Source organism: Falco cherrug, chromosome 2 (genome assembly GCF_023634085.1).
Source record: "Falco cherrug isolate bFalChe1 chromosome 2, bFalChe1.pri, whole genome shotgun sequence".
NCBI classification, from domain to species: Eukaryota; Metazoa; Chordata; class Aves; order Falconiformes; family Falconidae; genus Falco; species Falco cherrug.
Window position 1 is genome coordinate 2,341,291 of NC_073698.1, and position 27,751 is coordinate 2,369,041.

Here is a 27,751-nt window from a genome sequence, read left to right on the forward strand (position 1 = left end):
GGCTGCGACACCGTCAGTGCCCAACCCCAGTAGGGACGGGCTGGCACTGGGCACTGCTGGCACCCACAAAATGGGGGGTGGTCGTGTCTGGCACCCCAGCGGTTGCGCTGCCTTCGGAGGACCGGGCTGGGCTGGAGAAAGGGGCTGGCAGGAACCTCACTGGGTGCAGCAAGTGCCGAGTCCTGCCCCTGGGGAGGAACAAGCCCCGGCACCAGCACAGGCTGCGGACGCCCGGCTGGAAAGCAGCTTGGCAGAGAAGGTGCTGGTGGGCACCAAGTTGACCATGGCCAAGGGTGGTCAAGGGTGTCCAGGGCTGCATGAGGAGGAGCACGGGCAGCAGGTCAAGGGAGGGGCTCCTCCACGGAGAGACCTGGGGCTGTTCAGCCTGGAGAAGAGAGAGCTCAGGGGGATCTCACCCATGTACATTAAGACCCGCAGGCAGGTGCTAAGAGGATGGAGCCAGGCTCTTCCCATTTATACCCAGTGCAGGACCCAAGGCCATGGTCACTTGCTGGAACACAGGAGGTTCCCTCTGACCATTTGGAAAGACTTTTCTCTGTGAGGGTCCCAAGCCCTGGCAGATGTTGCCCAGGGAGTTGGTGGAGTGTCCATCCTTTTGGATGCTCAGAACCATCTGGACATGGTCCTGGGCCACCAGCTCAGGGTGGGGTTCGATCAGATGGTGCCCAGAACTTTCTCCAGCCTCAGCAGTCTAGTTCTGTCTCTGCCTCAACACTGAGTCAATGCCTCCCTCCCCAGGCAGAGCTCCTGCCAGGCCCCACACTCCTTCCCACAGGGAACACTACATGTTTATCATTTAAGGCATCGAGGGTCAGATCCCTCCATCCTTCTGAGGTGACATTCTTGCCTCAGCCAGCACCGAGAGGAGATGGGCAGCGACTTCCCCGCACCCTCATTTGAGTGGTGTCACGGCAGTCTCACACCTCTTTGTTGCACATGGCATGCACACCCCCAGCCCATGCCAGCTGGTGCCAGTGCCGGTGTTGCACCCCTCCCCAGGGCAGTGAGGTCCTAGGACCCCCCTAGAACCCAGGCAGGAAAGAGAGGATTCATGCTTCATGGTTTATTTCCAGTTTGTGGGATTTCTGGGGTGCAGGGTGCAATGAGGGCACATGGGTGCATGCCCTGGAACAGCTGTCCACGGGACTGAGGCCCCTCAAGCCTGCAGCTCAGGGTGGCCCTGGCCAGGGTTAGGGTCCCGCTGTTGGGTTTCTCTCCTCCAGCGCTGGTGGAGCTCCCACTGTGAAGCTCCATGGGGGTCCAATGGGTGCTTGGGATAAGCCACCCTCATGGGGCACCCATGGTCACCTCTGTCCTTGGGGGGCATTGTGGGCAGGGGGTGTATGGGGGCAGTTGGTGTGTGAGACCGTCAGGCAGCTTTGCACAAGACTAGCACACTCATGAGGAAGACCATGAAGAAGAAGACCCACATGAAGAAGCGGTCCATCACCTTGGCCACCTTCTTCCACTCGCCGGTCAGGTGCTGGGTGGCTCGGTGGCGTCGGAAGCAGCCAGCGATGTAGCTGACGTTCCTCAGCAGGCCATCATGGTGGCACAGGCAGCAGTCCCTGGGGCAGCCCCCTGCCTCGGCACCTGCCTCCCCCTCCCCAGGGCTCTTTCCCAGACCCCCAGCTTCCCCACTGCCTGCCCGCCCACCCAGGACCCGCCGGGAGCTCTTGCAGCTCTCGCCCACCTCATAGACGCAGCAGAGCCGGGCCATGTGGTGGAGGATAAGCCACCTGGCCCAAGGGGGCACAGATCGGGCCCCTGGGCCACAGTGGTGGATGTTCATGATGAAGATGGTCAGCGCAGTGGAGGCCGTGATCATGGTCATGGTGGCAATGTAGTACTTCCCTGTGTGGACAATGGGCGGTGACACTGTGGCGGAAGGGTTAGAGACCTGCAACCCCATCCCTGTGCCACAGCACTCCAGTTTGGGTGCTGTGCATTCACCCCAGCGCAGACACCCTGGTCCCATGGGAGGGTCCTGGGTGCTGCTGAGGCTCACCGATGAGTGGGACACTCTCCGAGGGTGGCATGCTCTCTGCCACCAGCAGCTGAAAGACAGTGAGGGCCAGCAGCACTGTCACCCCCAGCGAGACCTTCTCCCCTGAGTCGGCAGGCAGGTAGAAGCCAAGGGGTGCCAGAAAGGAGACCATGATGCAGGGCAGGAGCAGGTTGAAGATGTAGAAGGAGGCACGGCGGCGGAGGAGCAATGTGTAGGTGACATCGGGGTAGGGCTCGGAGCAGCAGCCATAGGTGATCACGTTCCTTGTGGCTGGCATGCCCAGCACCTCCCACTCCACATTCTCCACAAAGTCTGTCAGGTCCCCGGTGTCTAGACGGTTGCGGAGGTCGATCTGGTTCCCATTGTAGGTCCAGGAGCCAAAGGTGAGGCGGCACCGCTGCCCATCAAAGGGGAAGTAGGAGACATCCACCTTGCAGGAGCTCTTGGTGATGGCGGGTGAGTCCCACATGATGTGCCCATCAGAGCGCAGCACCACATTGGTCTCCATTGAGCCACCAAAGCGGTCATCAGCACTGGGGGAGGGACGTCCATGGGGCCAGGATAGCCCCGAGCCCCATATGGGGTGAGGGTCTGCAGGGCCAGGGCCAAACACCTCCACCCAATACCACGTCCCCTCTCCGTACCACCCTGCCCCGCAAAGAGGTGGCTCAGTGCCCCTGGCCACCCCCATGCTGACACGTCCCAACCAGCAGGCTGCTGCCAGGCACACCTGGCTGTTGCCAGACCCCCCTGCACCTGCTGCCCCCCAGTCACCCATTTGGTATGACCATATCCCTACATCACCCACCCACCTCCCTGCTCCCACCCCACGTGCAGCCACACAGCCCCAAGGCAGGCAATACCCTGTGCAGCCTGCCCCAGCCCCAGCCTGAGCCCCCTCCACTTGGGGGGGGGGGGAGGGGGAAGGGGGGGGGCGGGGGGCGAGCATAACCCACTTGTTGTAAAGGACGATGTCTGGCCGCCAGACATAGCTGCTGGGGATGCGGATGCTGTCGATGCCGTCATAGGTGTCCTTGTCCCAGGTAAGGTGGGCATCCAGCCAGGCCTGGCGGACCCACAGGTAGGAGGTGAGGACCTGGTTCCTCTCGTCCTGCCAAGGAAAGAGGGTGGGCATGGGGAGAGACCCCGGTGTTGCCTGGCCCCCCTATCTTGGACCCCCACCCGATCGCCTCTGTAAGGGTCCCAAGGGATTGAGCTGGCTTTGAGGAGGTTGTGATGGTTTTGGGGGTATGGAGGGATGTGAGCTGGTTTCAAGTGGTCTGACCTCATGGGGGTGTGGGGGTGTGGCTGGGGGGGGGGGTTGTCGGGGGGTGTCTGTCTTCTGTCTGTCTGTCTATGCTGGTGTTGCATGGTCAGCTGTGTTCAGGTGATCTGAGCTGTTGGGTGAAGCTGGGCTGGTTTTGGGGGGTATGGGCTGGTTTCAAGGGATGAACATCGACTCTGGGTCGAGCAGGACCCGCTGCGGGAGAGCAGAGCTTGGCCAAGCAGTAACCAGGAGCCAAAAACCCAACAGCCTCGGTTGGGCTGGGCTGGGCTGGGCTGGGCTGGGCTGCCGGGGCTGGTGCCACACCTGGCCACTCACCATGTCGATGATCTGGGAGAGCGTGACCTGGAGGGTGACGTTGAGCGCCCGGTCTGTGTCCTCCACGGGGCGCAGGGCGCTGGAGTAGTTGGCAAAGAGGTCGTGGAGCAGCTTGTAGGCGAACCTGCCCTGCGCCCCCCGGCAGCCTGCAGGCACCCAGACTGCGGCTGGAGGAGCCGTGGCGCAAGCCCCAGGGGTGCAGCAGGACCCCCCCGAGGGATGCCCAGGACCCAGGCACGGGGACCCCCTGGCAACCGAGCGGGGCGGGGGGGAGCATGCCAGGGCCCCTGTCCCTCCTCGCCACCAGCCGGAGCCCTCCATCCTACCGACACTGTCCCCCTCCCAGAGATGCCCGATGTGCAGCGCTGCTGCTGCTTGCAGGGGCTGGCAGACCCTCTTCCCACGCCCAGGGCTGGGGGTGGGGTGTGGGGGTGCCAGCACCCCCTGCCATCCCCTCTGCTGCTTACCCTGGGCCAGGAGGCAGCCAGCAAGGCAGAGGGCTAGCAGCGGAGCTCCAGGCTCCATCCCGCCGCACTCCCGCCCTGCGCAGGTCCCGGGGGACACGGGCCGGGGCGGGGGGGGGGGGGGGCGCGCTGCCTGTAAGTGCTGGGGTGACGTCAGGACTGGGACGGGGGGGGGCACAGCCTCCCTTGGGACCGACAGTCTCAGTGCAGCAAGCTCTGTGGCAGAGGGTAATGGAAAGCGACCCTGAGGGTGCCCAGCTGGGACGTGGCAGGGGGTCTGGGCGGGGGTTTGGGTGCAGCTGAGCCCCTTTGGCACGGGTCTGGGTGCCGGGCAGTGACATGCTGCCTGTCAGCTGCCCCAGCCCAGGGAAGGCTTTGCCCACCGGCACCCTGAACCGTCACTGCCACAAGACCCTCCTGGCCGCACCAGTGGGCAGCCCCTTCTCTGCCTGCGCCAGGCAGCTCAGGGACAGGACCGTGGTGACAAGGACCGTGCAGCAGTGAGCTGGAGCAGGCATGGACAAGGTCACTCTTTGCCATCTTGTCCGGAGCTTCTGTCTGCCCAGAGCTGGCAGCAGCTTCACTCTTGGTTGGCAGCTTCGTGCACTAGAAACCAGCAGCCTGAGGGACCTCTGGCCCGGGGGGCTGCAGGGAGAGGGCACCACTGCCCACAGTCCTGGCCCAGAGCAAGCTGGAGAAGGAAAGCCTGGGGCTGACCGGGACACACTGGGGCACTGAAGCCCACTGAGGCCAGGGCACTGGGAAGAGCCAAGGGCAGATGCTGCAGGCCCCTGGGTGGAGGAACTACCATGCACAGCAAGGGACATCCCACTCCCCAGTAAAAGAGCAAGGAAAGGGAAGGGGATGATTATTCCCATCTGGTGAGAACAAAATTCCAGGAGGTTAAGGGACATGACCCAGGAGACAAAGTAGCAAGTGGCAGAGAGGTCCCTGCCCAGGGGTGCCGGAGCAGCTCCCTGGCTCCAGCCATGGGGGGAGGCCACTGCCTCCTGTTCCCCCAGCACCTCCCTGGCACCTTTCCCATGCTGATCCCTGGCAGCAGATGCCAAGCAGTGCACCGATCAGTTTTAAGGCTGGAGGTTTTGTTTCCAGGTGGTGAATTATTCATCCCCAGGCCAAAGTCCTGGGCACTCTGTTCCTCCGCCCAGGGCAGCAGCTGGGTTTGCAGAGATGCAATTATGCTAATGGAACGACGCAAAGCCAGAGTGACCTGGCTCTCCGCACAGCACAGCCCAGTGTCAAGTTTACATGTGGTGATGCTGGCACAGCAGGACAGTCACCTTGCATGGGCAAGAAGATATAAATCACCACTGCTTTTACAGCTTTTCATGCCAGAGAGCTGGCACTGGGGAGTGGGTCCCGCCCAGCCCCCCATTCGGAAGAGAAGAGACTGCCAGGCACCCAGCAACACCCAGCCCTGGGAAGCAGAGGTCTGGATTGTGCCCAATCAAGGATATTTATTCAGGGTTTATTTCACGCTTTTACCAGCACACGCCAGTTTTTAGCCTGAACAAACCTTGTGTTGCATGGGAAAAGCACTTCCCTCCCTTTGCCATGATGATGTAATCTGGTCCATCCCTCACCTCTTTCCAGAAAATCCCCTTCCAAGAAAGGCTGTTCCCCCACCCGTCTCCTTCAGGATCCCCTCTACTTCCCATCTCCACAGTTCCCAGGACATGCTCTGTCACCGCACCAGGTGAGGCTCACCACCCCGTAGCTCCATTCTTTCACACTTGGCCTACCCTCCTCGAGACAGGGGTGACTTTTTCTTCCACAGCTCTGAATGAACCTTCTCCATCACCACAACCTTCTAACACTATCAAAGCGATCTTGCAGCTCCTTCAGCCCTCATGGGGCCACCCTGCCTGGTCCCAGGTATGCAGGATGCCCCCTCTAAGTGCTCCCCAGCCACACCCCTCTGCACCAAGCCAAGTCTTCCTTACTCTGACCCTTCCCACTGCTCCCAGACATCTGTGGCTGCTGGAGGCCAGTCTTACCCAAAGATAAAGATGAAGACAACATCCAGTACCTTCTCAACGTCCCTTGTGCTGCATCCCTGTTCTCCTTCCACACGGAGCCACCTTTTCCCGTATCCATCGGTGCCAATACACCTGTAAACACCTTCCCTGCTGCTCCTCACATCCAACAGATTCAGTTCCAGGGGAATTCAGCTTTCCCAACACCATCCCTGCACCCGTCACACAAGCTGTGCCACCACCTGAGCCAGCCCAAGCCACCCAGGTATGACAAGCCAAGGGTCACATGCCTATGAAACTGAAGTCTTGCTTAAAAAGCAAAGGAAACCATGGGAATACTATAAAGATTTTATTTATTGTTCTCAAAAAGACAGGAAAATAATCTAGATCATTTATTTATATTTTTTTTAATAAAAACCTTTACATAATCCTCATGCATAAAGACCTTCAGTGAGCCAATACAAAGCAGCACCAGGTGGGCTGGAAGCCACTGTGAGCCACGGCTGGCGGGCCATGGCAGGAGGTGCCACTGCAGTAACCCTGAAATCAGAGCAGACTAATAGACAGCTTTTCTTTTTTTCTTCTTCCAAAAATAGTCGGTTTCCAAACACAGAAAGTCAAGACTGTACATACCAGAGCACAATGCCACGGTCAGCTATGTGCTTGCAGGATGTTCTTAGACTAGACGGGGGCTCCGTAACACGTGTTGCTCTGTGTAACACGGCAAACAGATGAGCGCGTGTGCCAGGTGGCACATGCTGGTCGAGGGGCTGCCTGTCTGAGTGCACACACCCCTAATACCTACACCAGCTGCCATCCGACAGCGCAGAGGCAGGCTGAAGTGCCAGGGCAGCCAGGCTGCTCTGCTCCTCGGGCAGGTGACCTTTCTGGCAGTTTGTGCTTTCTGTGCAGAATTTGCCCCCTCCCATCAGCAGCACGGAATGCAGCAACTATGAGGACAAGCTCCTGTGTTTTACTGCGCACGGGACCCAGGAGATGTCCACCCTCTGAGGCCTGCATGGTGCAGAGCTCACCATAAGGCACACACAGAGGTGCCACCTCCTTTCCTCTTGAGTCAGGAGAGCAGCCTGCTTTACTTTTGGAGGTGGAGGATGGAGAAATTAAACAACACGTTGGCAGGTTTCCAACCGAGCAAGAGAATGCAGGAAGGAACTTCCAAACTTCAGTCCCTTCTCCCACCCCCAATCACAGAGCAAACTTTTAACACAAAGCCCTAGTTAAAGCTTATCCGCCATGAGTTCAGATGCCAAAGGTTCATTGGTTTACCAAGCGCAGTCCCACCGAAGTGGAAATCTGCCCCATGGAAAACTGTCCCAGAATTTGCTTCACCATCCTCTGTACTGCAACAAAAGGAGTGAAAAGGATCAGCCAGGAGACAAAGCCCACACTGTGCCCCACTCCACAGGGACAATCTCACCTGCAGACAGGTTTGGCAAAAGGTGTTTTATTGACTCTAGGAAAACGTTGTGTGGTTGAGGGCACCAGCCAGCAAGGTCAAACCAGTCTCAATGCTCCCCCAGGTTACAAAAATCCCTGTGTTAGCCCACAAACTAAAGCTGTTTTACACCTCTGGAAAAATCTGCGTGGCTAGAGAGGTGGTTCGCCCTCAGAACAAGGATAAACAGTTAACAAACAATAAAAACTGTCAAAGGATGGAAAGGATTCTTCCTCAATGAGTCACTACTGTCAGCTCCCTCAGGTAAGACTGGGTGAGGCTGCGGAGCTCCTCCAAGGCATAGTCCTCCGGCATAGGCAGCCGTCCAATGTGGGGAGCGAGCAGGCGAAGAGGGACACGCTGTGGGTCAGGCATGGAGTCAGTGACGGGCTCTGGGGCATGCTGCAGGCTGAGGACCACCCGCAACAGGTTAGCGATGCGCTTGGCCATATCTGGAAAGAGCAAGAGGAACATTTCTGCAAGGTCCGCACCATACTGCAGAGTAGGAGCTAGCATGTGAGCTAAGAGCTCAGCCTGCAGAGGTGTGCGCTTGAACAGCAATTCAACATCAAGTTTTGAAGCAAAGACATCTGGCTGGGCTGGTGGAGCCGTGCCAGTGTGACCTGGCCTTTTCTCAGCTCCAGCAGTGAATCTCCTCTCTCCACACAGACTTTCTCCACCACTGTAACCAAAATTTGACCTTATTCCTTAGATTGGACTGCCTTCTGCAAGTATGCTCATGGCTGTATGTGGAGCTGTAAAATTAAGTACGGACAATATGCTTTACTGAAAAGGCCAGACATTGGATGCCACATCAACTAGGCAACAAAGCCTGCCTGAAATTATGATCAACAGCCACATGTATAGTAACTCCTGGAGCAACTCAGGACTCACCTCACTGACCACAGCCTTCCTTCTCCACACACACAAAGGGACAGATATTCTGGCAGCCCAGGTGACAACCAGAACTAGCTGGTCTAGGATGTAAAACCAGCTTTCCCAGCAGGCTGCTAGATATTGATGTCACTGTACCTGACTGAGCCAGGCGGTCCTTCGCACTGTGGCACTGTATCTGCTCTATCCTGTTGCACAGCGATGTCACTTTGGTATGTAACCGCTCCAGTTCGTAGGTGGAACAATCCAGCTAAAAGCAAGTGAGAGTCAGCCAAAGCCTTCCAGCAGAACTGCTCACAGACCACTTAAGAGCACTCTAAGCCAAAACTCATCCAACAGAAGGCAATCTACACTAAAACCTGTTTGAAGTTAACACCTGAAATGAGAAGTCTGGAACTGAATTAGGGGGGACAGACATGCAGACTCCCCACTAGCCAGCTAACTGCTGGTTTTATTCCTTCTCTTCCACTTATCTCACCGCCATACTACATAAAGCATATCTACAGGAAAGAGCCCACATCTTATTTTGACAGTATCTACCAAATCTCTCTATCTTCAGGGGTGTACCGTATTCTGTTTGTTAGTGTCTGCAAAAGGGAAACATTAACATTAGCACTGATCAGTGAATAAAAGGTTATTCTAAAAGCAAGACTCTGTATGTGCTTCCAAACTGTAGGGAAAAAAAATACAATTTTTTTTTAGTTTGTTACCTGTTGAATCCTATCAAGCGTCTCAATAACACGGATGTAATCTAGGTAGACCAGCCCTGCCACCTCCCAGTCCTGGATGAGTACACTACGCTCTGGAGGGGCGAGACCTTCCAAGAATCCTTTTAAGTACTTGTAGTTTTCATTAATAATAGCATCTAAAGAGAACAAGCGTGTCAGTAACAGAACAAAAAAGTTTCTTACAAGTCAGGCACATTGATTGTTAGAGAAAAAGCAACTGACAGACTGCACTCTCAGTCAGTTTTGTAACTCTTTGACAAGCGTTTCTGGCAATACTTGTATTTATGACCTACAAAAGGCAAGACTACAGCCATTCCATTTCCTAGAGCAGGGACACCCACAGAATCAGGGCTCCAGGAACGCTACCACTGCCTTTGTTCCAAGGCACCCCTGGCACAGCAAGGTGGATGTGCAGAGGGTGAAGCACTGCCCTTATCACGTGCTTGCAGTGAAGAATCATCATGCCAGGTACCACATTTTGAAACAGCCACTCTCTGCAAACCCTGTTGCTAGAAACACAGCCCTACCCCTCTGAATTACTGAATGCCCAATGACTTCTGTTCCTACTGCGTTTGTGTGCTGTTCAAAAGCCAGAATGCAAAAATATTAGGAGAGCAGACTCACCAGAGGCCAAGTGCCTGACAACCAGCTTGTGACACTGGTTCCAGTGCCCAGCCTTGAACAAGAAGAGGGCTTCTTTATGCTTGTCGCCCTCCATCCTTGCTCGAACTGCCTTTGCCTCATGAATCCACTCCGGGGGGACACAGAGCCTCTGTGTCAGAAAAGTCTCCTCGGCCCAAGACTCCGGTGTCTCTGAGAGAACACAATGCCGATTTAGGAGTTCACGCACTGCCTTCTCCCGTATGCTGGGGGGAAGAGAGGACAAGGCATTACTCAAGCAAGCAATCCTGCGTTCTGCACCACGCAGTCCAATACAAGTAGCCAAAGGCTAAACAGCAGGCTGCATAGTATTTATTGGTGACTGCAAAAGCCAGCCTTGTCAGGTCTTGCAAGACTTAGTTTAAGGCAAGCTCTAAAATTTCTTCAGTGCGTGTTAACCGCTAAGAACAATGTCATTGCTAGTACCTTGTAATATCTTAAATGTTCTAAGCTTACAACATTTAAGTATCACCCAGGCCCCTAAAAGTAATATACAGGCTCTATTTGAAGTTATTGGCTGGAAAAAAAAATTCTAATGCAGTGCATTAATGACAGCTGTTTCACAAAAGATGAGTTATTTACAAATTTAAGACAATTTTTTAATTCCCAAGCTTTCCTTTCAAACACACTTGCTTCTGTTCAGCTCCAGCGGGTACAGTTACAGTATTCTAGCATTAATGATGTTTTCAAGGCAAGTTCTTGAATGTAGTAAGCTTGCTGAGCCACAGGCAATATACACAGCTCTAGGTTATCAAAATTACTATGATATCTGCTTCAGTAGCATGGTTCAGGACTTTCAGTCATTACAATACAATGCTATTTAACATCTAATGACATTTAACTAAGCAGAATTATTCATGCCACTTTGTAATCCCAGCACACAATTTTTACAAGTGGCATAAAGATCTCCAGCTGCACAGTTCCAGTTCAATGTGAGAAGCCATGATAATTACAGTGTACAGAGCAGGGCTTTAACACAGGCAACATTATTTTCAAGGCAGAAAAAAAATATTCTTCTACTCACTGTCTATCAGGCTCATGCAGCAGTATAAAAACAGCCCATTTCCAAAGACCTTCACTCTCAAGCTGGGCAGCATAGCTAGCATTCAGCACTCCTTGACTCTGCTTGGATAGATGGGTGTAATTCAGAGCTCTGAGCACTTCCCACAGGTGCCAACTGAGACGATAGTCCAGAGGGTCAGATGTTATACTCCTGGGATCAAGCAGCTGGTCAAGATCATAGTGCCTGTAGGGAAAAATATTTGCAATATAAATAGCTAATTGTGTCCACATAACAAAATCAGACACTCACTGCTACCTAGTTCTTTCCCTTCACCCACCTCCAATTATTGTGTATGTGACTTACACCAGTGTGGGGGTTTGGGGTTTTTGTTTTGTTTTTAAAAGACAGGAGCAACTCTTGAAATCTTTTTGCTCTTCTTTTGAGTCTGCATCCAGACTGTCACAATCTTTTATTTTGTATGTGGCTCTCCTACAGATTTCTTGATGCCTTCAAAAAAGGTAACTACAGTGCAGCATGCTCACTGCATTCTCCAGGCATAGAAATCGTAAGAAAATAACACAAGTGTGCGCCACAATTGAAGTTTCATCATCTATACCATCACCAGCAGTTGCAGTGTTGTTGCCCCATTCTGTAAGGGTGTACACGCAAGGCAGACTTTTGACTGCTCTAAGTGGTTCACTAAACACTGAAGCTGCTTTCATACCCCTGGTTTGGGAATTCAAGAAGTCTGATCAAGATTTTTCTAAATAGTTTTTGAACTATTTACCCATTTACCTGTCACTGTAGAGCTTTAACAAATGGAAACAGACATCTCTCAGAGGTCTTCCCGCATTATCGTCTTCTTCAATTACACAACCAGAATCTTCTAGGTAAGGAGGCAGAGGACAGCATGCGTATTTCTCACACTCTGGCGTTTTCTAAACAAAAAAAAATTTAACAGTCAGTTTAAAAGACAGTACTCTGAACAAAGCTGCATTCTGCATTCCAAACAGCTCAGCACACTCATGAGCATGCTCTCTGCTTTGAAGCAGAGGGCACAGCCTACCACACCTGTGGTTAAAACTTAAGCAACTATATACTAGCATGATGCTAAGAAGGAAAAAAAACCACCCAACACCCTAAACCCAAAATGTTTCAGCAGGCTCAATTTGATCTCACCCTGAGCTCTCAAAAGCCACTGTGTGGAGGTATAGTTAGCTCTCTCACACAACCTGTATTCCTGAACAATTTTATAGCTGGAAAACCACATACGTCTCAATCAAACGGAAGAGCGCATCCCTGCAAGCTTTCCCTCCCTCTATAGCTAAGCAGAGTCTGGACAGTTAAGTAAGCAGCACTGAACGCCCTGAATCACCAAGTACAGGGTACTGAGCCGCCAGAAAACTGTTCTTTTGTACCATCTAGCCAGGATGAATCACCAAAATCCTCAACATTTTCACTGCTAGTAGGAACGCTAGATATGCATTTGGGAGAGCATTCCACATTCTGCTGGCTTCCAGTTATTAGCCCTCTTAGACAAAGTTCTGAAAACGAGATGTATCTACTTCTCTACATCATCAGGCTGCAGCGAGACCACCCCCACATTCTAACCTAATAGCATTACCTTAACTTTAAGTCACGATAAAACTAAAGCTTGGTATTTTGAAGTGATGAACACTTTATACTGACACACTACGTACAAAGGTAACACGAAATAGTCTTGCAGCATTAAACTTGCATAGATTAGAAGTTACTAGACTTGATGCTGTGCTTGGGCTATCCTTAGGCATACGGATCCAGGGCTGAAGTACCTTTAGTTAAATGATTAAACACTTTTTTCAACAGAGCCCTTTGCCTGTCTGTATACAGAGGCTGACAGCTCTACAGCAACAAACAAGGCTTTGCATAATGCATGTACCCACATACTGTCTGTAAGGCAGTTTGCTGTAGAAATAGCAAGCGTAACAAACTGTATAGCTCAGCAAAGACCCTTTTAGAAGTGAGGTAGCTGAGTATCAGTCATCACACTGGGAAAACCGACTGGCTACCTAGCTCAAATGGCCTTCCTGCTGCTGGCCACTACCCATCTTCCCAATTGCCTAGCCATCAAACACCTGGAAGCACTCAGTCAGTGGGAGATATGCTTCAAATAAGTTGCCACAACATCCTAAAGAGCAGATCCTAAGGTTCTGAAGTGAATAGAACAGGGGTCCTCAAACTTTTTAAACAGGGGGCCGGCACGCGGATGAAGTGGCAGGAAGTCATTTGCAGCTGCTTGGTTCCTCCCCCCCCCCCCCCCAACCTCCAGCGGGGGGGGGGGGGGGGGGGGGGGGGGGGGTCTGTAAATACCAGGGGCCAGATTGAGGACCCTGGGGGGCCGTAGTTTGAGGACTCCTGGACTAGAATTATCAACCCAGTGCTTTATTCCCATTCCAGTGGGGGAAAGAACATTCCTATCTAAGTGAACTGCTGCAAAAACTCATTGTTAAAGCTAGTGAAGGAATCTGACGCCGTAACAACTGAAATAATGAACCCATATGCAATTCCGTACGCAGTACCTCCACAGTGATTCTTGATTGCTCACAGAAGTCTCAGTGGAGCATCAGTCAATTGTACCGAGTAAGATCTCCTTTCACCCAGGCACAACTGACCTACCTGAAAGGCTGACTCATACATTGCAAGTGCCTTGGAAATAGAAGCTGTTGGAGGAAGGAGGTACCAGAGGTGGACAGCCATGCAACGCTTCCAGTCTAGCAGTGAACACACATTGATACTTATTGTCTCTGATAACTGCCACACCTAAAGAAACAAATAAGTTCAGTCAAACTTAGCACACAATGGTCAGTACATTCCAGACATACCACAGTAAGAGGCTACATCGGTGAAAAAAACATGCATCACCACGTTGTACCACTTTCCTGCTGTGCACCTTGTGCTGTGGTTGAGTGCTACAGCTGTCAAGAAGGGGAAGTCAAGTCAATGACAAGACAGCCGAGTAACAACTTACAGGCTTCCCTGCAAGCAGGGCAAAGATGCGCAATCTCTCTTCCTGGATGAAGCAGTCTGCCTGCAGCCTGTGCCAGTCCACCAGCTGCATGGTGAGGAGGTCCCGGATGGGCTGGCTGCCTGCCAGTTGGGAAAGGAGCAGAGCAAGCCTGTGGTCACCTGGAACAGGGGACAAGAGCACATCAGACAAATCCTCCCACCTACCAGTGCCACAGCTATCCGTTTCAGAGTTGTGCAGCTGTAGGCTGATCAAAGTGCCTCACAATTGGTTCCTTGTACACAATTTCTTATTAAATAACCCACTACATAAACACCTGCTAGAACGGGGCCCATGGGGAGAAGACAAAAGAATGGGAAGCACAGAGTCCCCAGAGGAAGCAAACAGAAAAGATGTAAGCCAACATAAAAGACCAAGATGAAACTAGCCATCAGGCTCTGAAAAATATACATTTTTTAAACAAGTGTAACCAATTAACAGAAACTCAATTAAAAAGAACATTAAGAAAAATTCAAAAGGAGATACAATGCAAAAAAAGAGTTCCAAATGCAGTACAGCATCACTTCGTAACTGTAGGAGAGCTGACAAGTAAGCCAGTGTAAATGTGACCATGTACTCAAGCAGCAAGTAGACCCGTCAACCCCCCCCACTTAGTCACTGCCTGACAAGGGAAAACTCTGTTCTCTAAGTGGCCGCTCCCCAAAGTTTAAATCCTCTTTATTCCCTTCCTCTTCCCTGCAAAAAGCTGAAAGACTTAAACATCTTACCTGACTGCTGTGCCAGCCTGCAAGCTTCACCAATTCTCTTCCCAGTAAGGCAGCTGAACACAGCCTCTATGTGATTACCGTGTCGGGACAAAGAGACTTCCTCCTCAATTCGTCCTGCAGCAGTCTCCGACAGCCAGCGAGAGAAGGCTTTTCTGCGCTCCAGTGCCAGGATGTACTCACTGGGTTCCTCCAAGTTGGCCTCTAACTCTTTCAGGTTCCCCCAGATTGCTTCACATAAAGTCCATGCCAAGCACCAGTGCTTCACAATAGCTGTCAGAACAGAGTTACTTGGTCATCAGGAGTGAAAACATACAGAAGAGTATTTAGAGGTCTCAGGAAAGACTATAAGCATAACCTTGCAGGGTATCTTAAAGCATATCCTACTGTTACAAGTTGATGCAGTAAGTCAGCTAGCTCCTCAAATGCCATGAACCATGTTTATGCTTCTAGGAAGAATGCTGAGGTACAGTCCATTTTTCTGTTTTATTCACATTTCACTGCTCTGTTGCAATCCGAAATTAATCTGAATTGGACAGCTTTCCAGATTGACTATCACCACTGTGAAAAGAATTATTCTATACTCACTTTCTGTCAAAGCGGTGTCCTCGGATGCCTTCCTAACCCAGTGAGCGTAGTCATGAATAGCAGAAACTCCTGGGTTGGGTGCTAGAAGAGGACAGTGCTCATCCATGTGGACAGTACTGTGTTTCAGCTTTATCTCCAGAGGGATGAGATACAGCTGTTTGTCTCTGTCCACCTTCTGTTGTTCTAAGCTCAACTTCTCCACATGAACCTTGAAAGAGGATTCCAAGAGTCTGGCAGAAAAAAAAAAAAAAAAAAAAAAGATAAAACCAGCTAGCAACATTCTGAATTGTTCTCCATGCAAGTGAACAGCACCCATCATGGAGCAGCTGCATTGTGCAGCTTGTCCTAACTTTAACATGGTTAACAGTAAGATGTACGATTCCAATGTCAACAGCCAGGTATGAAAAACCTGGTTACACAGTCTGGGACTTAGAATCAGACTTTGGCTAATAAATCTCACTGAACTGGGTGCTTCAAGCTCTCAAAAGGCAATTAGCACACCTTACCATACCCCAGTACATTCTGTGAGAGCACCTCATTCTCTCAGCAAGTTGGATACACTGGAGAACATCTCAAGAAGGTTCCTGGAAGACTTACATGGCAGAACATCTAGCTGTATTCCAGCCAAGTTTAGGTACACAGTTACACAATCCAAGACAGACCTCTATACTGCTTTATACACAAGCAGAACTGAAGGGGCCTGAGAATTCAGAATCTAAAGAAGAGATTTCTTAGGTAGGTCAGATTCTCAGGGAGAATCAGTAGCAGATCAGAAGCCTCCTGGACAACAATTTTAAACTTGCTCACTTAAACCTTTTGCTGGATGACTGTGCTATTTACTTGTTCAAAAAAAGTAACTACTCTTACTATGCATTATTCCAGATCTTTTGACATACAGATTTTTGTGAAGTAGTAACCTGAAGGAAATCTCCATGGCTAACAATGATCTTGCACCACTTCTGCATAACAGAAGGACGATCAAACTACAATCAGGATTTTTTTTAAACACAGAGAGAGAGCAGGGCAGAACCATCCTGAAGGAAACCACTACTCACGATTTTGGGGCAACAGGAGTTGGCAGGAATCCATATTCCACAGACTCACACTGAAGATCTTCCATTTCATTTGATCCACTCAATTGATCTCCACAATTGACAAGTGTCCAGTTGGGTCCCCAACCAACACGAAATGAGCGCCCCATGAAGAGTGCCATATCCATCAGCAGCTTCCCTTTTCCGTAGGTGATGGACTTTTCCAGAGGTACAAGCCCCTGCTGCCTGCGGACGCCAACTGTTTTTACCTGTACCTCAGGGACCGACAGAGGTACAGAGAACACAGATGCTAATGGAGAAGTCGCTGACCAAACGGCAATGGAAGGGGAACTGCTCAAAGTCCTTGGCCCCTTGAAATCTTGCAGAGCACCACTTGGTGGTTGGAAAGCTAGATTAGCAAATTTGGATTGCAGCAACCCACCAGCTACAAGGAAGAAGCAGGAAGAACGTTTAAATGAATGGGATATTCCCTTTTCAGCAGTACATTTCTAGGCTTCTTTTAAAAGGTATTTTGGGGGGGGGTTTAAAAGGTATTTCAGTACTTCTTGAGCAGCCAGTGAAAACATCTGCTGTGGTTTGTGACGGTAACAGCTAGCTAGGTATGATTATTTGCAGCACTAAGGACCACTAACCCCACCTTGCATAGCCTAATTTGCATTATCAAAATGCAAGCAGGTAGTATTACACCAAGAATAGTACAGGTACAGTCTCACCCCAAAATGTGCCATTTCCAAAGAAGTCCCTAATTTCAGAAAGAGCTTGAGATGCTACACAGGTAGGGGAAAAAAAAAAAAAGAAAAAAAAAGCGCAAGAACAGCAGTGCAAACACTAAGGTCAAAGAAAGAGGTGAGGAAGTGCTTCAGGCACTGGAGCAGGTATTTGGCCTGCAGCCCTTGGGAGAGGGCTCATGCTGGAGCCTGGGGGGCTGGGGGGGGGTGGGGGGTGTAGGGGGATGGGGGGGGGGGGGGCAGGGGTGTGTGAAACTGAAGGAAGGAGCAGCAGAGAGGATCTGCTATGGACCCCATGCCCCACCCCCCTGCCCTGCCAGGGTCGGGAGGAAATAAAAGAGTCAAGAATGAAGACGGGTCTGGGAACGGAGGACAGGGTATGAAAGTGTCATTTCAATTTTTCTTTGTTCCTCACTACCCCAGCCTATTTTAACTAGCAATAAATCAATTTTACTCAAGTCAAGTCTGCTTATTAGGCACTCTCACAAGTAAAACCATCTCCCTGTCTTTATCTTAATCCATGAGCTTTTTTCATTTGATTTTCTTCTCCCATTCTGTTGAGGAGGGGGAGCAAAAGTGCAGCTAGGCAGGCACCTGGCTGCTGACCAATCCTAACACCACAGCACACAACTCTTCTGCCATATGTTCAGCCAGTGACAGAACTTTGCCTGTTGAATATTAGAATTAAACTTTTATTTCATGCAACGTGTGGTTTCTCACAATACCGGAGTATCTTTTCTGTCCTTGTGATTTTGAAATAGGGAGCCTCGGAGAACAGATCTCTTGTGAAGTATCCATTTTTACAGGTTGTTTCCCAGGATAATGATCCAGGATTAAATCTACGTCGTCTTCATCGGCAAGCAAAGAAGCTTTCATAATCTAAAAAGGTAAGCCAAACCTGCGCATCAGCAACCACTCTCAAAGCAGTAGCTAACTGATCTAACCAATCCTTCCCAATCCAAGTAACACGTACATGTTCCACATGACCAAACAATACATTCATGCTACAAATATTTCAAGCAGCAGTGAAGGCACACAGTTCAGGAGTACCAAAAGCAAGCTCGTCAATTGATTATAAACTCTGACGAACTACTGGGTAAATCAGTGTCACAGTACTTGTTAGGGATGGGTGTGAAGTCCTAAAAATCACAGAAGGGTTTGGGTTGGAAGGGACCTTCAAAACCAGCCAGTCCCACCCCCCGCCAGGGGCAGGGCCCCCTCCCCCCAGCCCAGGCTGCTCCCAGCCCCGTCCAGCCTGGCCTTGAGCCCTGCCAGGGATGGGGCACCCACAGCTGCTCTGGGCAGCCTGGGCCAGCGCCTCGCCGCCCTCACGGGGAAGGGTTTCTTCCTCATGTCCAACCTAAATCTCCCCTCTCTCAGCTTCAAGCCATTCCCCCCTGTCCCACCACTCCCTGCCCTTGCCCAAAGCCCCTCCCCAGCTTTCCTGTCGGCCCCTCCAGGCACTGGGAGCTGCTCTAAGGTCTCCCCGCAGCCTTCTCCTCCCCAGGCTGCACAGCCCCAGCTCTCCCAGCCTGTCCCCACAGCAGAGGGGCTCCAGCCCTCTGACCAGCTCCGTGGCCTCCTCTGGACTTGCTCCACAGGTGCATGATCATCTTATGTTGGGGACCCCAGAGCTGGATGCAGTGCTCTGCTACTACTACTAAAATAATCACATTTTCTTAGATCTAGCTCTGTCTACTTGTTTTTCAGCTTACATAATAACTTTAGGACTACTTCTTCCTTACAAACTAAAAATACAGGTAGAAACCAACAAGTGTTCAAGGTACTATCCTTTCACCAAACACACACACCAACACTAAAACCCAAATCAAGACCACATTTCCTATTACCTTGCTGTCCACAAACTGGGCCCAAGGCAGTCCTGTCTGGGTATCGGTTTAGCTAATCATACTGTCCATACTTCAGATTTTAGAATTCTAAATTATAGCATTAAGATGAGTAAGCTTTTCTTGCCTATGAAGATTCAGCACAGAAGTCTCACATGCAAGTTTTAATCATACTACAGGTGTGATGTAGTTTTTTCACAAGTTGGTAGATAAATACACTTAGGGAGGCAAACTGAGAAGTCAGTGATCAATACTACCAAGTCCTCTCTTTCAGAAAGAGAGGAAAAGGCAAGACACTCACCTGCAACACATGGGGGTTAATACCCAGGGTTGACACAATGTGAGTCGAAGCAGGCACTGCCCCCTGCTCTTCTATCACATTATCTTCTGCAATGGGCTCCTGGGTGATGTCTGCCATATCACTGTCCAGTTCCACAACCCTGCCCAGCTGCTCCATTTCTGGGGTCTGCAGACGTATACAGAGGCCATGTCAGACAACCACAGATTGCAACAGTTTGCCAAGAAGTATATTTAATAGTTCCAACAATCACCTGCAAATGGAGTGGAGCACACCCTTGCTTGTGTCAAGACTCCATAATAAGTTTAGAGATGACTATATATAACCTATTCCCATTTTCTTCAGAGTTGTAATGTAACAGTGCAAGTGAAGAAGTCACAGTTTAGTGATGCCCTCCTGAAGTTTACCACGTTCTGCCATTCAGTTCAAGAAATTATTCTTCAGTTTTCCATTTTTTACATGACCAACAAAAAGGAAGAGATTTTTGTTCCTGCCTTCCTCCCCTTCTCCCTCAAAATGCTACCACACAAAGAAGAGTTTTGTGCGCCTGTGTTCAATCTAGGACATTTTAGATTATTGACAACCAGTTTAAAAGCAGCAATCCTCCAACATTAACACGTGGTACCACTGGTGGCTGATGAGCATATGAGTCACTGTAATATGTGTTTTATTTCCCCAGCTGTGACATAGTACAAATTAAAACCATTGACTATATTCCACAAAGAACTTAACAGAAGTTTTAAGTGGACATGAGCCCCCTGCAAAATAATGTAAGGCTGGGTCACAGAGCATGTGTGTGCACACATATACATAAAATTACTTTAAGATTTTAAACTATCACTGCACTGTAAATTTTTGGGGTTTTTCCAATGATACTCTTATTTATCACTAGCACATCAGCAGTCAGAAGGTTAAAATATAGTAGTTCTCTTCCAATCTGCAGCTACACTTCTCATCTCTACTGCTAGTCTGAGGCAGGAGGAAGAATTAATTTTATGATTTTCCTGAAGGCATCACCTTTGCGATGAGCCTAAGGTGAGCTTTATACACCTTCAATCACTTAAGACAACTTGAACTCACACTCCAGGCAGGGCGAGAAAATGTTCAGCCAGTACAAACAATGAGCAGACATCAGAAATTAACTCCGAGCACTGCCATCACCTCTTTCTGCCCAGCTTGCTGACTATGGTGTCAGCAGTCAGCTCCTACCTGGTACATGGAGCATGACAGAGCGCTGCAACCCATTCACTCTGTCAGCTCTGCTAACAAACTGATAGGACAAAAACCCCTGGAGAATGCCACTCAGCACTGCTACTGTGCAGCTAACAGGCCACTCCAAAAGAAGCACCTGGCCCAGGAGTCATTTGCCTGTGCCACATTAGCTGAATGCCTCTCAGGTGGCTCCTGGTAAGCTCTAACCACCACCCCTATCTCCAGTCCACTGGTTTTGCTCCAGTCTAACCATCCCCTGTTGCTTAGACACGAGTGTCCTGTGAAAGATTCATGCTTACAGCTTACTTGGTTTGCAGAAGCAACAACGTACAGACTATGGAAGCAATGCATATATATGAGCAAGGGAACCATGGCAGGCAGTGCACTGGAAATAATGCTAAAGAACTTAAGAGCATATTCAAATGGCTGCTTCTTAGCTCATTAGAATCAGCCAAGAAATGCGATGAAGGTTATCAGATGAGGCAGATTAGACTAGGGGGTCTGTAAAGATAGAACCTAATGGCAGACATGGAAGGAGCATTAGCTAGTGGTATCTGAGCATGCCTACAGTATGAGGAACAGATTTACAAGTCAAAATATGGTTACAAGCACAGAAGTTTCACTACCCCCTTCATTGTGCTTTAATGCAGCCAGGTCCTTGGTGTAACTATTTCCTGTGGACCTTGCAACATTAATAAATTCATTAATATTCAAGCTAGCAAGGGAAGAGAAAGAAATTCTAAGTCTAGATCCTAAATGCTTCCCTCTGATCAAATAGTATTATTTGCAGATGCTTTACACACCAGGAGTTTGACAAGTTCTTAAGTCATGCTACGTTGTTTCCCAGGGGTTTAAGAGACAGCTAGATGGTTTTCCTATTTTTAAAACCAAAACCCTTAGCTAGTAATATGCAAATGAAAGAGGTTAATTAACTTGGAGAATTTTTTGCTAAGTACATTTCAATCTGTAAGACAGGTCTGAATAAGTCACACATATTCCCAGTATTTCCGACAGCTTAAAATATCAGTTCTGGTCCCCATTAATCTGACGAAGCAGCAAAAAGGGAAACTGAAAGGTAGCACATGCAGCCAAGTCTGTCAGACAACCATGCATTCCTCTCAAAATGCAAATACTTAAGGAATCTACTTTATGACAGCAGGATGAACAGCAGGTTTTAATTAGTCAGTGAGCCAGGAGGAGCAACAAAGCAGCAGCTGTACACAACCTTGGGATTCTCCAAAGCAGAATCCACAGAAGAGGTGGCAGCTCATCTAATGTGACACTACAGCAGGATGTGCTTGGCTTGAAGAGCAGGCTGCACTGTTACTGTTTGTGTGGGGATCAGGACTCATGCCACTGGGATCCTGAAATGCACCAGTGCTGGCTGTACCGAAGGGCATTTAGGTGAATTGCTGCTGCCAGAACTCCACTTTAGGCCCCTCTATCCTGCATGACAGCCTGACACGGCGGAGATGGAATGGCTTAGGTATTTCTACAAAGGTTGTAACTAGATCACAGACTATCTAAGACCAAAAGCAATTCCTGGTTGCATTAATGTTTTCCTACCACAGAAGTAAAGAAATTGTGATTTGTTGTAAAAGAACTCTTTCTTACTGCTTGTGTATCTTCTGACACGAAAAACAGACCCTTGTCCACAATCACAGAATGACAGAATGTTTTGGGCTGGAAGGGACCTTCAAGACCAGCCAGTCCCACCCCCCTGCCAGGGGCAGGGACCCCCTCCCCCCAGCCCAGGCTGCTCCCAGCCTCATCCAGTCTGGCCTTGAGCCCTGCCAGGGATGGGGCACCTGGGCCAGCACCTCACCACCGTCACAGCACAGAACTTCTTCCTAACACTTAAACTAAATCTCCCCTCTCTCACCTTAAAAACACTGTCCCTTGTCCTATCACTATATGGCCACAGCCACTGGCTAATGAAGGGAAGTGATACTACAACCATCTCCTGGTTTTGAAAAGACTAAACCCAGTACAAAAAAACCTGTTCAACCTATCTGCGTGTTAAGCTGTTTTTCATGCTTTGACTCCAGAGATCCAGAAATAAAACCATCCTCTGCTTCCCCATGATACAGAACACCATGAACTCTGGCCACATGCCAGGCAGCACCTTGGCACACAACCGATGCCTCTGTGAGGTACAAGCTTAGAGATCGCCTTTCACTGCAGTCACTGATTACTGAAGGGTAAAACAGAAAGCCTGCTTGTGCACTGCAACAAAAACCTCCCAGCACATCCTATCCAGCTGCTAAACACCATCTGCTCAGCCCTCCTGCACACTAACTACCAAAGGTTTACTTGCAAAACTAGGCAATCGAGAACCCTGTTCTCGAAAAAAAAAAAAAGTAATCTGCTCTCTATACCTGCTTTCTGTTTTAAGAAAAGTTACTTGAAAGAGCTGTAGGTAGTTCACAAATGTTTACCACTAACACCCACATAAAGAGTATGTCCTATCCCATCAATGACAGGACACCTTCCCAATAGGCTGTTTTTTCACCCACAATGAAGTAGCTCCTGATTTAGCTTGGCAATATCCATACTAATTACATTTGAAAAACACAAGTCTATCAGCTGTGATTACAGTAACCTTCAAAACCATGTAAAATAATTTTTTAAAATGAAATTAACATTAAACTTCAAGGGGTTACCAATGAGCTGGATAAAATGCTACCTTCCCTATGTAAGGCAGAAGCATACCGCTGAGGAGGTTTCACAGAGCTTTAGAAGCAGTCACATCCAGCCCAATTAAGTTTAAAAAGCCAGCATATAATCAGCCTTGAAAAAGTAATTTTAAATTTCTTGAAATATAAAGCATACAGTCTTGCATACTAGATGACGGTAAAGTCAAATTAATGCACAATATCATTCTCAAGGCAGGCAGCACAAGGCGTTATCATTATATAGCATATATTCAATATTCACAAAAACAAGTTTTCTTCCCTAAGTGGTGCAAATATGCTGAACTCCGTCTAGACCAGAATTTAAACATGAAGTGTTTAAAGCCTTCCCATCCCCCACACATCCTCAGTATGAAATGTCAAGTTATCTTAATGAAAAAGAACATGCAAACACTCATCAGGAGGTCAGAAGAGCTACCAAGTTTGTGTGAGTTTGTGTAAGGTTTTGCTCTTCAACTTCCAGGCTATTTGTTACTTCAAGAACCACTCTCTAGGCACCAGCTGCTCTAAAAAGGAATTAATAAAATGAAATTTTAATTCAGTCCTCCTCCCACCTGAGATGGAGGTGTTGGCTTGCCATTCAGGGTCATTTGCTGGGGTGGCAGATGCCCTGGAGGCAGCACAGATGTGGTTTTTAACTTCTTTGTGTCCACTTTTGAAGGATGCTCTTCCTCTTCCTCATCTGAATCCTGCAAGCCATACTTCGAAAAGTGTGCCACCTGTGTAACGAGAAGGGCAGATGTGTCATACCTGGGAAGAGGTATTTCAGGCATCCATGTCTGAAAAGCCTGAGCAACAAGCTGGTTTAACTGTTCGCCTTACACAGCAGTTGTGGCACCCCAAATTCACCTTTTGTATAGACCAAGAACATCTGCTGTATGCAAGTCTTAAGACAAAGTTTTGGTCAGTTTGATGAGGACAGATTGCACTACAGCTGAAGGACTTGAGAGTTTACAGAAATTTAGCAAAGTTGTTTGAATTCCAAGTTCTCAGGAGAGTCTAACTTCAGACTACTTCTGATATTCTTGGAAATCACTTTACAACTAGAACAAAAATGTTACCTTAAACACCCAGGATCCAGTCTCTGGGCGATATTCCTTGAATCGAGCGCCTTGCTTCCGAGATACAGACTCCAGTCTACCTTCATAATTCATCTCTGCCAGTCGTTCAGGGCTTTTTATCAGGCAACGAGATGTTTTATCTGTAGGCCAGACTCCATCTAATGTAACTTCAGCTCGTCTGTTAAAGACAAGAAGAAAGTGTTAAGAGATTACAAGGTTTTGAGGCAGAGCTATTAAGGCAGGCATACAGGAGCTGAGAATTGAGCATGTGGGCTCAAACCAGCTTGTAAACCCAATTTCTGGATCAGAAACTTGCAGGTATCTAGTAACTGCATAATGCTGGAATCTGAATGCACACCTCAGATTTAGATTTCTTGGTAGCTGCCTGCACATGTAGTAGATAATCAGTGTTATAATTCTACCCTTCCTAGCCACTGTCCCCACACAGTAAGTATTTTAAAATTACCTATTTAAACCTTCACCGATAGGTGGCTTTCTCTCATCATCAGGGTAAACAATAACTTCTTTTCTACGGATGTGCACAATGTCATCCAGATTCAAGTTAGTTAGATTTACTTCCCCTTCAAAGTAGATCGATCCGTAGCCTGTAAAAGAAACCAAAACATCACTATTTTGTCCATGAAAGAAAACTGCATGCCAGAGAAGCTATGTTCCTGCTATACTCCTTTTTCCCCATCTTACCACCTCACTGTCATCTCTCCGAACAAAGTACAACTGCCATGTGAAAATGCTGAAGATGTTATTTTTAAGCCAATTCTTTTGCACAGAAAGCTTGTTATCATTCAGCTATTCATACTGCCTACACAAATACTATGGGTGCCCTCAGCTTTATAACCTATTTAGAGCAATTTTTTAAAGAAAAACAGTATATACCAGGGGTCCTTAAACTTTAAACAGGGGGCTGGCGCACAGATGAAGGGGCAGGCAGTCATCTGCAGCTGTTTGGTTTCCCCCCCCAACGGGGGGTCTGTAAATACCGGGGGCCAGACTGAGGACCCTGGGGGGCCATATCCAGCCCACGGGCTGTAGGTTGAGGACCCCTGGTATATAATTCTTTACATTTTTAATTTCCCCCCAAAAAAACCCAGCAGAGAATATAGTTTGGGCTGAAGGCTCTTCACTAGAGCTCAGTCAGCTCCAGCATAGATCACAACTAAAAAGAAGCAACAACAATCAGGTTTGCATCAATGCTCCAGCAAGTTTGGATTTCACAGCAAGCATCTTTAAAGCAGGAAGTGCTTCCGTTCTTTTCATATTCATATTCAAGCTTCCTAAGTCATCCCATAACAGAGGTTGTTAGTGCTACCAATCCAAACTATGACAAGACTTTGATGCAAGTTGTTCACAATGTTCACAATGTAGGGGCACTGTTTATAATCATACTGAGGGCACAGAACCCAGGTTCAGATTCCATAGCTTTTAAGTTCAGCTTTAAGCAGCTAGAAAAACTGTACGTGCTCACCTTTGCGGCCTATGGTGAAGTCTGTCACAATACATTCATTTTTGTCGTTGGTAAATCTAGCTAGCTCCTCCATGGAGGGGATGGTGTAGTACCCAGCTCTTGTGAGAAGAATTCCTACAACAGAAAATTCATTGAGAACTGAGCCGGCAGCAAGCTTGCAGCTTTAACATTTCAAGAGTTTCAGTCCATTTCTTCTGCAAGCCTGAACAACTGAAGGTCTCAAACTGAGAATCAGTGCAACAAAAGCAAATGAGAGAAATCAAAATCCCTTAATTCCACAGCCTTCATAGCAGATTTAAGACAACTGCTATGCCAGGTTTTTCCAACCTAACAACCTGTCGTCAGAGATCAGTAGCAGGTGTGTAGGTCAGAAGACAAATGCAAACATCTACAGCAATATTTGACAGAAGCACTCTCACAGCTTCAATAATGTGGGAGTTCAGGCACCGGCTGGCCAAGATGCAGCACCTTTTCCATTTAACAGCTGCCAATCTTTTTTCATCTATTAATTTATCTAATGATCTTCAAAATCCACAAAAGCTTCTTGCATCTACAAAATGTCTGAAGACATTTATTTTGAACATGTCACCTGCTACTTTCATTACATGCCACATATTACCTGAAAGGAGGAACAAGTCTCTTACTCTTCACCTTCTCCAGTTCACTCCTGAGTTTAAAATATTCTAATATACACTCCTATCTCTTCAACAACTATAAAGTCTTAACTGAGAGAAAGGTGCTCAAGACCCCTCATCACATCTTCACACTTCTCCACCTTTTTCAGTTTTACAAACCCTGTGACCAGAATTGGGAGTACTGAAAATACACACACAATGGTCCTCTAGAGACACAACCACGTTCTATGGCCCATTCTTTTCCTGGCAAACTCTACAGTCCAGTTTGCATGTTGATAGCTACCAAGCATTAGATTTCTAAGTTTAAGATCTTGCTAATGAATGATAGTCAACTCAGTGTACTACTGCAGAATAATTAGATTGGGTCCTCTTTCTCCTTCTCATGCACCTCACTACCCCAATCTAATATAAAACTGAGCAATGCAATTTAAACGTTCATTGACTCAGCAGAAAAAAATTTCTGTACTAGGTAGGAAACTGAGAAGCAAGACCTGTATTCAGAAGAAAAGAGAAAGGAATTTAAAAGAAGCTGAGGGTCTGAAACAGTAAAAGAATTTCAACAAAGCATGCATGAAAAGCTGTCAGGAGCTACACATCTACTCCCCTCCACCCTCCCCCCCAAGCCTAACCTGCAGGATGCAGATGATGCACAGTTTCAGGCTCTTCTTCACGGTCATCCTGAAGAGAATCATCATGAAACGAGGCATCCTCACTACTGCCTTCCAGACCGTTCCGCAAGGCCACCCGCATATTCAGAGCCACAATGGTGTCATCAAAATTGTTCTGGTGTTTGTGCACAGTGTTCTCTGGAGTCTGTGGGATGGGCTTCGCAATGGGGTTAGTGTAAAACCTCGTCACTTCATGATGATCCTCCTCCTCCTCTCGCTCACCATCTTGTCTGTGGTTTTCATCAGGAGGTACTGACAAAAAGAACCTGAAGAAATAATGCATAAAGTTGAGTTATTTAGTTCCAAGGGTCTTACGTCAACATTAAAATTCAGGTCTCTTTTCATATAAAAAGTAAAGAGAACCACCACATGACTCTGCAGAGTCAGCAGACCAAGGGAAGCAATTACTCCCTTTCACTCTGCCCTTGTTAGACAACCTCTACGATTTTGCCTCTAATCTGGGCTCCCACTACATGAAAGACAGCGGTAAGATCAGAAGCAGGGTACCATGATAGCTGGGGGACTAAAGCATATGCCCTGTGAGGAAAGCTTGAGTGAAATGGGTTGCTCAGTCTGGAGAAAAGACTTGCAAGTTGGGGTGTAATAACACCCTTCCAACATCAAAGACAAAATTCAGGCTCTCCACAGATATGCATGGCAGGAGGATGAGAAAACTGTCAAATTAAAACAGCGAAATCAATAAGGACAGTCAAGCACTGGAACAGAGACCCACAGAGGCTGCAGAGTCTCTACCCATGGAGGTGTGAGACCCCCAACTGGACAAAGCTGCCTAGAGACACTGTAGATGCCCCATTGCTGGAAGTGTTCAAGGCCAGACTGGACGGGGCTTGGAGCAACCAGGTCTAGGGGAAGGTGTTCCTGCC

The 27,751-nt window shown here is 48.5% G+C and overlaps 2 protein-coding genes across 8 annotated transcripts in view; both read right to left on the reverse strand.

Annotated features, from left to right (window-relative positions):
* Positions 1-1,084: 1,084 nt before the first annotated feature.
* Positions 1,085-4,157, reverse strand: CHRNA10 (cholinergic receptor nicotinic alpha 10 subunit). The gene is made up of 5 exons (XM_055701622.1): positions 4,100-4,157; positions 3,633-3,778; positions 2,986-3,140; positions 2,030-2,562; positions 1,085-1,875 (listed from the first exon to the last, which is right to left on the reverse strand). The coding sequence occupies exons 1-5, from the start codon at positions 4,155-4,157 to the stop codon at positions 1,391-1,393; spliced, it is 1,377 nt and encodes a 458-aa protein (XP_055557597.1). The 3' UTR covers positions 1,085-1,390.
* Positions 4,158-6,429: 2,272 nt separating this feature from the next.
* NUP98 (nucleoporin 98 and 96 precursor) overlaps positions 6,430-27,751 on the reverse strand; it is a 42,494-nt gene continuing 21,172 nt past the window's right edge. For 6 of the 7 annotated variants that reach the window (XM_055701707.1, XM_055701706.1, XM_055701705.1 and 3 more), the window contains 18 exons: positions 26,829-27,133; positions 25,565-25,678; positions 24,548-24,686; positions 24,082-24,259; positions 23,575-23,739; positions 19,119-19,283; positions 17,696-17,849; positions 16,246-16,666; positions 15,191-15,420; positions 14,606-14,875; positions 13,842-13,999; positions 13,490-13,633; positions 11,630-11,772; positions 10,856-11,077; positions 9,796-10,037; positions 9,154-9,308; positions 8,582-8,693; positions 6,430-8,001 (listed from right to left, as the gene is read on the reverse strand). In XM_055701707.1, the coding sequence (XP_055557682.1) occupies positions 7,784-8,001; positions 8,582-8,693; positions 9,154-9,308; positions 9,796-10,037; positions 10,856-11,077; positions 11,630-11,772; positions 13,490-13,633; positions 13,842-13,999; positions 14,606-14,875; positions 15,191-15,420; positions 16,246-16,666; positions 17,696-17,849; positions 19,119-19,283; positions 23,575-23,739; positions 24,082-24,259; positions 24,548-24,686; positions 25,565-25,678; positions 26,829-27,133 (3,535 nt within the window). In that variant the 3' untranslated portion in view covers positions 6,430-7,783. Of the gene's footprint in view, positions 8,002-8,581; positions 8,694-9,153; positions 9,309-9,795; positions 10,038-10,855; positions 11,078-11,629; positions 11,773-13,489; positions 13,634-13,841; positions 14,000-14,605; positions 14,876-15,190; positions 15,421-16,245; positions 16,667-17,690; positions 17,850-19,118; positions 19,284-23,574; positions 23,740-24,081; positions 24,260-24,547; positions 24,687-25,564; positions 25,679-26,828; positions 27,134-27,751 lie in introns of those variants that run through there. The other variant, XM_055701710.1, reaches the window with a different exon arrangement.

Coding starts and splice junctions, on each gene's coding strand:
- CHRNA10 (XM_055701622.1), bottom strand. CDS start 4,157: ATGGAGCCTGGAGCTCCGCTGCTAGCCCTCTGCCTTGCTGGCTGCCTC. Junction 3,141..3,632: donor TCTCCCAGATCATCGACATG/GTGAGTGGCCAG, acceptor TTTCCTTGGCAG/GACGAGAGGAACCAGGTCCT. Junction 1,876..2,029: donor GGAGAGTGTCCCACTCATCG/GTGAGCCTCAGC, acceptor TTGTCCACACAG/GGAAGTACTACATTGCCACC.